This window comes from Diabrotica virgifera, chromosome 10, assembly GCF_917563875.1.
Source record: "Diabrotica virgifera virgifera chromosome 10, PGI_DIABVI_V3a".
Lineage (NCBI taxonomy): Eukaryota > Metazoa > Arthropoda > Insecta > Coleoptera > Chrysomelidae > Diabrotica > Diabrotica virgifera.
The window spans coordinates 22,744,139-22,757,904 of NC_065452.1; the positions used below are offsets into that span (position 1 = coordinate 22,744,139).

A 13,766-nucleotide genomic window follows, 5' to 3' on the forward strand; every position below is an offset into this window, starting at 1 on the left:
TCTCAACAAATGGAAACACAAGCGGTAAGTGCAAACCTACTATAATAACATTTTACAACAGGACCAAGAGAGGAGTGGACGTAGGCGATGAACTAAAGAAAATTATTCAGTGTCTCGAAAAAGTTGCATTTGGTCTCTTACATTATTCTTTTCCATGCTTAATATTGCAGGTGTAAATAGTCAAATAATATATCATGAAAATACTAATGACTACATAGCATGCCGGAAAATTTTAAAAACTGTTGCGGAACAACTGATACATGAATATTTGGAATGTTGTTACTCGTCCAGTGAATTTAAAGAACCGTATATATGTTATAGTCAAAGCCCGAATTTCAGGCACTCCTAGGATTGACTAGGCAATCCTCAGGTCTGACTGACGGTCTTAGTCAAAGCCCGAAATAAATTACAGTTTCGGCATTTGACTAGCCAAACCTAGGAGAGACTAAGTTGGTCAGGCAAAGGTCGAAATTTAATTTTATGAAATCGTGGTTTAACTAGTCAAACCCCGATCAGCTATTAAAATGTCGTAATTTGTTAAATTAGGTTAATTAAAAGGTCATTTTTTAATTTTCACGTTTATTATTTTTATATTGTCGTAATTAAAATAAAAAAATTAGTGTTTTATCACATGTTAAGGCATTATGGCATTTAGAGTTGCACAATACGTTAGACCTTTTACACTTAAATAATTTTGAGGAGCATTTATTATCGTAATAGCATTTTATAAAGCCCTGTTCTCCAAATTTAGATTTTTTTGTACTAATTTCTCTTAGAGACAGTTTAACGTCTGGAACATCTTCGAAATTAAGAAAATTCTCTTTGCATTCTCTTATTTGATTTCTTGAAAAAAGTTTGTTTATTGTTCCGTATTTCGTACCAACTCTATATAAAGCGTCAATTGTTTTATCTTGTATGATACCCAAACTATTTCAAGTATCTTCTTTGGCTTTATCAAAGCTGGGGATCGTTAATTTTACAGTTATTCCTATCGAAATAGTATTTTTTTTCACTTAATTATTTCATAGCATTAGTCTGGGCATGTAGACCTTCATACGCTTTTCCTTTATTTATTTTAATCTTTTCTGTCTGTGCACAACGCATGCATGTAACTTTTCTTTCAAAACCTTCATAGTGGCACCAAGTGTGCTGTCAGCGCACACAACATGTACCACCTTATTACAAATTATGCACGTATGTGCATCAAAGCTCTCTTGTTGGCAAATACAACAAACCACATCGGAAGAAGTAATCTAAATTGTTTGACAATTATTTTCTTCCTCTCCTAGTAACGACGCACAGTGGTTCCAAATGCTGAAAACGTGGTCATAAAGTAAAATAAAAAGTCCCTATTTAGTGATTTTTATGTTTACAGTTGTTTTCCACCTACCTCTACCGAAAGTATACTTTTCCGGAACTGATTGTAGGGAGCAAAGTTGTACTTTTCCTTCCTAGAGAGGAAAAGTAAAAGTGCCGTCATGGTATTTCATTCATGAAATATAACTTACTGACGCCCTGTACAATATCTATTTTCTATTACGAAGTATCTATACATTTTAACGTTTATTTATAAAACACCCTGTATTTTGCAGAATGGTAAAAAACAGTAAATTGTTATTTTGATTTAACAATGTTTACATTAATAATTTGACTTATATTTGACAGTTGACAGTTATATTGTACCTACTTGTTGTTTTAGTTCTAATAAATTTTGTTGGTTAGTTACATAAATAAATTAAGTAAAAATGAAAAAATGACTTGTTATTTGAGGAAGGTGGAAAAACCATATGTATAACATGGGAGTAAAGTGCCTTTTCCTCCGTTGAATGATTACTGCCCTCCGCTATGCGTCGGGTAGTAAACTTCATTCTCGGGAGGAAAAGTAACACTTTCCTCCCTTGTTATACAAATAGCTATTTCTCATACTATCGTAGAGTCGTAATACGCACGTATTAGGATCAAACCGGATCTATTCTTATTCATAACTCCGAAACAAGTGAGCCATGAGCCAAGAAATGCTCTTCAAAATTATGTAAGTGTAAAAGGTCTAACGTATTGTGCAACTCTAAATGCCATAATGCCTCAACATGTCAGAATAGACACTATTTTTTTATTTTAATTACGATAATATAAAAATAATAAACATTAACATTAAAAAATTACGTTTTATTAAACCTAATCTAACAAATTACGACATTTTAATAACTGATCGGGGTTGGACTAGTCAAACCTCGATTTCATAAAATTAAATTTTGACCTTTGCCTGACCAACTTAGTCTATCCTAGGTTTGACTAGTCAAATGCCGAAACTGTAATTTATTTCAGGCTTTGACTAAGACTGGCAGTCAGACCTGAGGATTGCCTAGTCAAACCTAGGAGTGCCTGAAATTCGGGCTATGACTATAACATAACATATACAATATACATCGGAAGCAGCATTTTCATTACTGTGTTAAGGTGGAGAAAAAGTTTCGGATCAGTTTAATACGAACACTTAAGTTACCATATTAGATTTATACGGCTAAAACACTGCGATGGGTAACGGGAAACCACCCCATTACAGTCCCTAGTAAGGTTATCATGGAATCAATTAGTGAAACGAATAACATTACTGATCATGGGCTGCGGAACTCAAGATCCGACAGGGGAAGAAATACACAATTAAACCATAGGGCTTCCCAAATCGCTAGCCAGCGAAATCCCTGTGAGCACAACATCACCAGACATAAGATGAAAATGAAGAATCCGTATAAAATAGCTACATGGAATGTAACAACTTTATATGAAGCCGTTTAGCTGAGAAATCTACTCTCTGAAATGGACAAACTAAACATTAGATACTATCACGGGGGTGAGTGAAACAAAATGGCCAAACACAGGGAATTTCATAGCAAACGGATACGCCGTTTATTTTTCTGGAAATCAAGACCATATGCATCGAAACGGAGTAGTAATAATAATGAAACAGCATATTAGTAAATATGTGACTAAATTCTTCCCAATGTCAAACAGAGCAATTTTAATACAGCTGAATGCTAGACCTGTAAATATAAATATTATCCAAGTTTATGCTCCCACTGCTGACGCAGATGAGCAGAAAATTAAAGAAATATGGAAGACTTTAACGCTAAAGTTGGACAGAAGATGACGCAAAACATCACCGGAAAGTTTGGCTTGGGAGAGAGAAATCAAATAGGTGAACGTCTAATAGAATTCTGCCAAGAAAATGACTTCATCATTACAAATACCTGGTTTCAACTTCCAGAAAGGCGTCTCTACACGTGGAATTCCCCTCAAGATGGACAACAAGATAGAATAGTATGGAATCAAATAGACTACATAGTAATAAACCACCGATTTCGAAACAATATTAAAGATGTAAAAACTTACCCCAGCGCTTATATAAACTCGAATCGAAACATACTCTGCTCCAAAATACAAATTAAATTAAAGAAACTAAAAAAGCCAAGTATTTGCAAAAAAAAAGCTATCGTAGCAGATAAATAGTAAAATGCAGAGAATATCAAATATACCAACCGAAAACAGAACTATTAACGAATGATGGTACGATATTCAAAACTCGATTTTAGAGGACGTAAGAGAATCTTTAATAAAACAAATATAATGTTGGCAAAAAATGACTGGATGAACCAAGAAATTCTAGACCTGATGGAAGTTCGATGGAAATACAAAAAAAAATATTATCAAATACCGTGAATTCAACAAGCTTATAAAATAAAAATTAAACATGCCAAAGAATCCTGGCTCGAGAATTCTTGTAAAGAAATAGAAGACCTCCAAAAAACAAGACAGTTTCAACCTCCATAAGAAACTTAAATATACCTCCGGAATTAGAAAACAGAAAAATGCTCACGTACTTAAAAACGCAGACGGACAAATTTGTAATCGCGAACAACGGTGAATGGGAGAGATACATCAGTGATCTTTTTGACGATGCTTCTCGAGAAAATGCTCCAAATACTACCTGTGACAAACACCTACACAGAGGTCCCGGTATACCGAAGTCGGAAGTCAGAAAAGCAATACAACAAGCCAAAAACAATAAAACACCTGGATCACCGGATCAAATCCCTGTTGAGCTACTTAAAGTTTTGGACGAGGAAAACATTACCTACTTGACCACTTTCTTTAACAAAATTTACAACGAAGGAAAAATACCAGATGATTGGTTTGAGTCACTGTTCATAACATTACCAAACAAAAGCAGGCCCACCAAATGCAGCGATTTTAGACTAATCAGTTTGATGAGTCACACACTTAAGATACTTTTACGTATTATAAAAAACCGAGTATTCCTTCTGTGCGAAACTAGAATGGGTAATAAGCAATTTGGATTTAGAAATGGTCTAGGAACTAGAGAGGCACTATTTTGTATGCGCGTTCTCTTACAAAAAAGTTGTAAGTTCCGAAAGAACGTTTATGTTTGTTTAATCGACTTCTAAAAGGCATTCGACCGAGTACAACATGATACAGTTTTCGATTGTGTGCGAGCAGCGACCACTACGATATAAGACTGCTGAAATACTTATATTAGAATTAAGTAGCCTCTATCCAAATTGGAGACAGTCGTACTGAAAAACTATCCATAAAACGTGGAGTACGACAGGGTTGTCTTTTATCGCCCACCCTTTTTAATCTGTAGTCTGAAGAAATCTTTAGGGAGGCTTTAGATGACAGACAAGAGGGAGTAAAGCGCTGGTTTCCTCGAAAGCGGCACCGACAAACTGCGACCGCAGCACTGCGACGAATTACGTCAGATTACGGTGAAAAATTCAAGGTTCTTCACTGCGGCAATGTAATGTGCACACTCAGCAAGCGGTGGCTTCCAACGCATCCTTGGAAACCACCGCTATTATTTTGCATGGTACAGTTTTTATGACGTCATTCATCGCAGTGTCACGGTCGCAGCCTGTCGGCACCGCTCTCGAGGAAACCAGCGCTTAAGACTAGGCGGAGAAGTAATCAACAATATTAGATACGCTGACGATACAGCCATACAAATTTACTAGATCTTCAGACACTACTAAATCTAGTTAATGAAGCAAGTTATCGGAGAGGCCTTAAAATCAACATTTCAAAGAAAAAGTGGATAGAAGTTGAAAAGGTTATTATAGATCAAGGTCTGCTTTCTCTTAATGGAAAGGAGATAGAACGGTTAAATCATTTCAAATATCTTGGCAGCTGGTTACATGTAAATTGTGACTCTAATGAAGAGATAATAACCAGTATCTAAATATCACGTAAGGCTTTTATGACCTGGAAACCAGTTTTATGTAACAGAAACCTGTCGATGAATATTCGCAAGAAGGTCCTGAAATGTTATGTGCGGTCTATCCTATTGTATGGTTGTGAGATATGGACAATAAAAACCACAATGCTAAACCACTTAAAAGCATTCGAATTGTACTGCTATCGACGAATCCTAAAGATATAGTGGGTTTTGCACACTTCCAATGAAGATGTTCTTTAAATAATGAATTCAGAACGTCTGCTAATAAGCATCATAAATACCATCTGCTACGCCTTATAATACAAGGAAAAGTTGAGGGAAAGAGATGGATTGGTCGAAAAAAACTTTCATGGCTGCGTAATATTAGACAATGGTGTGGATTCTCAGTAGAAGAATTATTTCGCGCAGCAGCCGATAGAGAAAGGTTTCAGGAAATTGGAAACATGATGACGGCCAACCTCTGAATACAGACGCGGCACCTAAAGAAGAAGAAGATATATATACATCAAGGCATATGGAAACCTCTAAATGGAAAAGTGATGAACCAGATCGACCATATACTGGGTTGGGATAAAGTATGGAACCAAGCAAATATCTTTGAAACGAAAAGAACAATATTTATGAAACTTTGCATGTAAGTACAGTGACGCAAGAGGCCTCTGATGCCATATTCTTTGTTACTATTCCACTTCCGGTTTCACCGGAAATACCCTTAACTTATTTATTTAAATGGAACACCCTGTATATTTTTGCGGATTTTTAACTTGTTATTTTTAATTCATACATACCAAATTTGGTAGAAAAAATTTGTTAAAAAGTGTCTGTAGATAATTTTTTGTACAACGTAGTAGGAAATAAACGAGTACCATCTATTGGACTAAAATTGTTGTTACATGCACTGCATGACTTATTTGAATTTAATATAGTAGGTAAAACGGTTACTGAACTAATTGACAGAAATAAGTTGTATTAAAAATGTTTCATTTAAGTGAAAAAGATCGTATCGAAATATTAATGATAATCGGTTATGGTGCATTTTCATTTTTTGGAAGTGAATTTTCCAAATCGATGGATTGGACGTAGAGGATTCATAGAGTGGCCCGCTCGTTCTCCGGATCTCAACGCGTTAGATTCTTTTCTTTGGGGTTATCTAAAATCACGTGTTTACGTTAGGCGACCAACATGCTTGCACAATTTGAGACAAAGAATAATTGATGAATGTGAACTAATACGTGAAGAAATCTTGCAAAAAGTGACTCACGAATTTATTTATAGGCTTGCCTGTTGTCAGGAGGTGAACAGCAAAAATTTTCAACATTTAAAATTATTTTTTTTATTTTTGATATCATCGGTCTAACGTAAATAAAGTAACCTATTTTTTAACTGTAAAGAGATTTACTTCTTGTTTTAATAGTTTTTTCTTCCAAACTTAGTATGTGTGAATTAAACATAACAAGTTCTTTTAAAATCTGCAAAAATATAGAGGGTGCCCCATTTAAAGTAAATAAGTTAAGGGTCTTTCCGGTGAAACCGGAAGTGGAGTAGTAGCAAAAATATGGATCAGCTGCCTTTTGCGTCGCTGTACTTGCATGCAAAGTTTCATAAATATTGTTCTTTTCATTTCAAAGATATTTGCTTGGTCCTATACTTTATCCCAACTCTGTATATATTGAAAAGGATCAAGAACATTTACTTAATAATCAACAAGAACATTATATATTACTACATCGGGACATACAGAAGGCCGGACGCAGACTCTGACCAATTTAGGGTAGGAGCGTTCTACTTTGTGTGTGCTTTCTAAGTATAATTACTCCTGCTACCATTGAAAGTGGCTTCTTTTCCTCAAAAAATGTAATAAATGTCTTTATTTAAGAGCAATTTGGGGTTCACATCTTCGTTTTATTTCGCTAAGACTGATGATGTCCCATTTTATTGTTTTTCGCACTTCCTCCAGTTCCATGGTCCTCTGGTCTGATATAAGAGGTCTAAAATTGTATGAAATAATATGCATTTCTCGCTATTTGTGGTAGCCTCATTGTTCCGGGTATTCTTAGCATCCTCTGCTCCAACCCTGTTTCAACCGCTACCTTGGTTGGGGGTATTGGAGCCACCGGAGACTGAGGGTCGTTCAGTAATTTCGTCTTTCATGGCCAATAACTTTTAAGTTTTACGCCATTAAAACTCCACGCTTAGCTAGTGAATGTTGCCGAGTTGCTTTAGATGTGAAGGGTGGAAAGAGTTGAGATGGACATGCTTTGGGTTTGGACATGGAGGGAGTTTGTAACACATCCCCGAGGTTGGGAGACTGGATAAATCTATGAGTTCGCGTGGGCAGGTGTGCTATTCCTGAAGTAGATCTGTCTCTTGACGGGATAGCAGAGAAGTATTTACCCTCTACCACCTATGGTTCCTCTAGCAGTAGGCGAAGCAAAATCGCCCTTACCTCCGAAACAAAAACGACAAGACGGATCTTAATAATTCTTTTTGCATTCGATTCGCGAATGCGCCAGAAAACTTTGTGACTCCGAGCCATGATATAGTATTAAAAACTGCATACAAAAGATGCATTCTTAAAGTACATCGCAAACAGACAATAAAAAAAATTCAGAACTCGTCAATTATCGGCGGAAATGAGTTCAATTTTGTTACTTGGGGTTTTTGCGGTGGCTCAAAACGAATATGACGTCGTAAATGATCTCTGGAGTACCTGGTGCCCAGAGTACCTACTGTTTACCTCGTTATTAAAATTCATTAAAAAATTAGTCAAAAATCATTACTCGGGGGTTTTTAGGGTCACTAACGACGAATATGACAATGGAAGTGATCTACGGAGTACCTGGTGCCCAGGGTACCTACTGTTTACACCGTCTTGTGGAGTTTTCGGCAAAAAAATTAATAAAAAATTAGTCAAAAATCATTACTTGGGTGGTTTTTGGGGTCCCTAACGACGAATGTGACATCGGAAGTGATCTCCGGAATATCTAGTGCCCAGGGTACCTCGTCTTCTGGAGTTTTCGGCAAATTCATAAAAAAATTAGTCAAAAATCATTATTCGGTGGTTTTTGGGTCGCTGACGACGAACATGACATCAGAAGTGGTCTACGGAATACCTGGTACCCAGGGTACCTACTGTTTACCTCATTTTCTGGAGATTTCGGCAAATTCATTAAAAAATTAGTCAAAATTCATTACTCTGGGGTTTCTGGGGTCTCTGATGACGAATATGACATCGGAAGTGATCTCCGCAGTACGTGATGCCCAGAGTACCTACTGTTTACCTCGTCTTCCGAAGTTTTCGATAACTTCATTAAATAAATAGTCAAAAATTATTAGTCACGAGATAAACAGTAGGTACTCTGGGCACCAGGTACTCCGGAGATCACTTCCGATGTCATATTTGTCGTCAGCGGCCCCCAAAACCCCCTGAGTAATGATTATTAACTAATTTTTTAATGAATTTGCCAAAAACTCCCGAAGACGAGGTAAACAGTAGGTACCCTGGGCACCAGGTATTCCTGAGATCACTTCTGATGTCATATTCGTCGTTAGCGACCCCAAAAACCCCCCAAGTAATGATTTTTAACTAGTTTCTTAATAATTTTTTTGCCGAAAACTCCACAAGACGAGGTAAACACTAGCTACCCTGGACACCAGGTACTCCGCAGATCACTTCCGATGTCATATTCGTCGTTAGTGACCCTAAAAACCCCCCGAGTAATGATTTTGACTAATTTTTTAATGAATTTTAATGACGAGGTAAACAGTGGGTACCCTTGTCACCAGGTACACCGGAGATCACTTACGACATCATATTCGTTTTCAGCGACCCCAAAAACCCCAGAGTAACAAAATTGAACTCATTTCCGCCGATATAATTGACGAGTTCTGATTTTTTTTATTGTCTGTTTGAGATGCACTTTAGGAATGCATTTTTTGTATGCAGTTTTTCAATATTATATTATGGCTTCGGGTCACAGAGTTTCCTGGAGTATTCACGAATCGAATGCAAAAATAATTATTAAGATCTGTCTTGTCGTTTTTTTCGGAGGTCCAGTGCTTTATTGCTTCAACTACAGCTGGATAAATGATCTTTAAAATGCAAGAAAATCTGCTAAACCTGTGGAAAAGCAGGATAGGTGTAAAAGTTATATTTTCTTTGTAATCAAATTGAATTGAAATTTAATTTAAAGTGAATTAAAATTTGTTGATACATCGTAAGGTTGCGCGACAAAGTCTCTGTGTAGCATGTTTCTACGAACCTCTAGATTCCTTAAATGTTTAAAAGCTTACCTGGTACAATAGCGACAGTTTTGAGGGCTCGAAGTACCCTAAACGTTCTTAAGGCAGCTAGATTTCCGAGATCTATACCCATTGTAACATAACTGAAAACATAAAACATTTTAGAAAACAATTATACGAAGCAGTTTGCTAACTAGGAGGTCGCACTAAAAAGCTGCGGTTAATTTATTAAACACATTGTACATATTACAACACATTTTACAACCATAATGCATATAAAAATTTTCACAATAGTGTAAATTTTGAAACTAATAGGAGCTACGTCAGGTACTATAAACAAATAATTTATCTAGATCATAGGTAAAATAGTAAAAAACTAAACTATTTGCTAATGTTTTTGGTGGACTAAATTTTTGCTATATATTTATATGAATATACTGGATCATCCAAAAATACAAATATACTACTGTTTGTATTACGTACCACACACAATATATGAATATTCAAAGGTCTTAATGAACTAACTATTAGATTGAAGTAGTAGATCATTTTATGAATCCAGATGTCGTTGTGAAAGGAGTGGAAAGATTAGAGAATAGTGAGTATGTGTATAGAATAAAGCTATTATAGCTGTTAAATCTGTGAAAGAATATCACAGAGAAGACGTGTCTTCAGATCACAACCCACTTATCGCCAGGGTTACATTCACACCTAAAAACATTATAAGATATCAAAAAATTCCTACAATAGGTACAAGTAAGCTTGAAGAACCCAAGATAACAGAAGGTCTCCAACACGAATTACATATGCATATGAACCGTAGCAAACTGAACATAAACATCAATGATATTGACGAGCACTGGAATCGACTAACTAAAACATTGTTTACCGGAACACAGTAAAGAAATAGTAAAGACTTCCGGAAGGAGAAAAGATGAATGGATGAATAACGAGATACTCAATAGAACTTGCAATAGAAAAATACTTTAAAGTGAAATGCACGGAGATCGAAGACCTTCAAAAAAGATAAGATCTATTTAATCTACACAAGATAATTAAAGAAATGGCATGACTAAGAAAACATAATCTCTTCTATTTTGCGCCACTTACTTCCAGTTGTGTCATCCAATATTCTTAATGTCATCAGCCCATCTCATTTGTGGCCTTCCTCTGCTCCTCTTTCCTAACCATGGTCTCCATTTTTGTATTTCGTGATTCCATCTTTTATCCTTCAGTTGGGCATTGTGTCATGCGAAGCTCCATTTTAATTTGGCAGTATGTTCTACTGCATCTTTTACTTTGGTTTTGCTTCTAATCCATTTGTTTGTTTTTTTTTGTCTATAAGTCTCACCCCGAGTATTGATCTTTCCATCGGTCTTTGTGCCTTTACTATTTTATCCATATTGACCTTGGTAAGTGTCCATGTCTGTGAACCATACGTGAGTATAGGGAGAATACACTGATCGTAAACTCTGGTTTTCAAATATTCTTCTATTTTAGTGTTTTTCAAGATCCAACTCAATTTTCCAAATCCTGCCCACGCTAACCTTATTCTTCTGGTAATTTCGGCAGTTTGATTTTCTTTGTTAACTTTTATTATCTGTTCCAGGTAGATGTATTCGCTTACTGTTTCCCAATGTTTGTCGTTCAACGTTATTTTTCTAATGTTCGGTGTATTCGTCATTATTTTTATTTTTGCCAAGCTCATCTTAAGACCTATTTTTTCCGAAGCTTGAAATAGTTGCGTCATCGTGGTCTGTAATTCTTCGAAACTTGTAGCGAATATTACATTGTGGTCAGCATATCTCAAAAGACTTAGTTTTCTTCCGTTAATATTATTTATTCCTTTATCTGCCAAGTTAATGTCTTTGAACACGTCTTCCAGTCCTAGTGTGAATAGCTTGGTGAGATAACGTCTTCTTAGCGAACTCCTCTGTTGATTGGTATAGCTTTGGTTTTCACATCTATTTGTATTTTCAACGTAACATTCTCGTAAATATTATGTATGAGCATTCTGTATCGGGAATCTATTCTGCAGTTGTTCATAGCTCTCTCTATTGCCCAAAATTCTATTGAATCGAATACATTTTCATAATAAACGAAGCCAATGTATAAGTTCAAGTGATATTCATTGGCTTTCTCTATTTAGTCAAGGCATTGAAGCACAAAAAAGGCCTTACTGTCGATTTTTGGCGCAGTAAAACGGATTTTAATGCAGTTTGGTGCGTTGGATTCGTGAGAATGTCAGGAAATTTTGTGAACTAATGTACTGAATGAGAAATCTCAAATTGCATTTGTGCATAAGAAAAATGCATTTCAAAAATGCATTTCGGTAAATAGTGGGAAAAATTGACTCAATTTTCTTACTCGGGGGTTTTTGGGGTCGCTGGAAACGAATATGAGGTCGGCGAGAGTGTGCAAACTACCTGGTGCCTGCAGCGGGTGTAATAAACGTCTTCCTCTGGAGTATTGCGGTAATTTATCATATAATTGGCTTAAACTCATTACTCGGGGGTTTTTGGGGTCGCTGAAAATGAATATGAGGTCGGCGAGAGTGTGCAAAGGAACAAAACCCCCATAAAATTTTTATGGGGTGTCCAAATTTCACTATAATTTTTTCTTAAGATACTACTGGCATAAAAATACCACATGTCCATTTTCAATAAAAAATCTCTAATAGTTTTCAATACATTGGAAAAAATCGATTTTCATTTTGTAACTTCAAAGGGCTGTAACTTTTTTTACGTGCATATTTGTACTAAGGTAAGTTAGGTTCAATCGAATTATTTTTGGTCCCAGAATATGTGATTAAATTTATGACTTGTATTTTTGTTACACCCTGTATAGCTCAGGCATATTACCCAAGGACTGGTTAACGTTGATCTTTAATTTTCTTACTCAACGTAACTGTCAGAGAAAATTAAAATTAGACGTGGGATGAGACAGGGATGGGAATTATCACCAATTTAAATACGAATTTACCACAAATTTTTATTTTATAATATTTTTATTTACTTGTTATGTTCGAAAAAGTATTTCTAACAATTATTAAAGCTAATTGGCTCTTTTCAAAGCCATAAATTCCGCAAAAAGAAGAAGAAGAGGAAACAAAAAGAAGAAAAAAAAATCCTTCGCATTACTATACCCTTCCTCGAGGCACTTACGAAATTTTTTCAAAATTGCAAAATTTTTCATCAAGTTATCGCGAAAAAGGATACTATGTGAGATTCTATCTAACGGCGAGACTACTCGCGGGTTAACAACATTAGATATACGGATGACACTGTCATCTTAGCCAAAAATATTGAAGATCTTCAGACTGGTGACCAGAATTATGGAGAAGAATACGGTATAACAATGAACGCCAAGAAGACAAAATGTATGAAAATATCAAAAACTCAAAGTGAATACGTAATAGATATTTTAGCAACGCATATTTTAAAATCCATATATTAAAAGTTATTAATGTGAATAATTATTAAATTATTAGATCAGGTATTCTAATTTTAAAAAAATCATCAGAGTTAAATTAAATGTTTCTAAAGAAGGCTTTAGCTCCTAAAGGAATATAGTGTCAATGATAATAATGATTCCGTCTGTGCATACATACATGACATGAGTTGATTTCGTATTTATGTTATTGCCCTAGTTATAGATTTTTAAGGTCGGGTCGTGACCACGCTCCTTGAAATTGTGTCGATGCCTGTTCATGGAATAACTCTTAAAGAGTCCTAGAATCTTTAAACTTGGTACCTACATAGCTCCTCCTCAACGAAGAATGCTATCAGACTTAGGATAAATAGGTTACAAGTCTCCAAAATTACGGATCATCATCATCATCATGGTGCTCGACTTTGTCAAGCTTTCAAACATATTAAGGAACACAGAAATATATGATTATGGTGTGTGAATCATTACAAAATACCGATATCAGAAAGCCATAATACGAGTAGACCAACAAAAATTTAAAAATGAGAAAAGGAATACGACGAGGATGTGTACTATCCACTCTACTTTTTAATATGTGCTTAGAAGTAATGTTTAAAGAAGCACTAGAAGACATCAATAAAGGCAGATCATTTAACGGAATACTAGTGACTATTCTCAGATATGCAGACAATACAATAATCCTTGCGAACAGCAGAGAAGGGCTGCAAAGTTTTGTTGATCAGACTACGCAGTACTGCGAGAGTTATGGAATGGTTCTGGACACAAAAGAAACAAAAATCATGATTGTCAGTAAGAAGAAGATTCAAAACCAAACAATCTATGT

The 13,766-nt window shown here is 35.6% G+C and overlaps 1 protein-coding gene across 1 annotated transcript in view; it reads right to left on the bottom strand.

Moving 5' to 3' along the window:
• Positions 1–13,766, bottom strand: part of LOC114329190 (sodium channel protein para) — a 285,131-nt gene that overhangs the window by 165,534 nt on the left and 105,831 nt on the right. Inside the window, exon 6 of the mRNA XM_028278218.2 lies at positions 9,545–9,636. Coding sequence (XP_028134019.1) covers positions 9,545–9,636 — 92 coding nt within the window. The remainder of the gene's footprint in view (positions 1–9,544; positions 9,637–13,766) is intronic.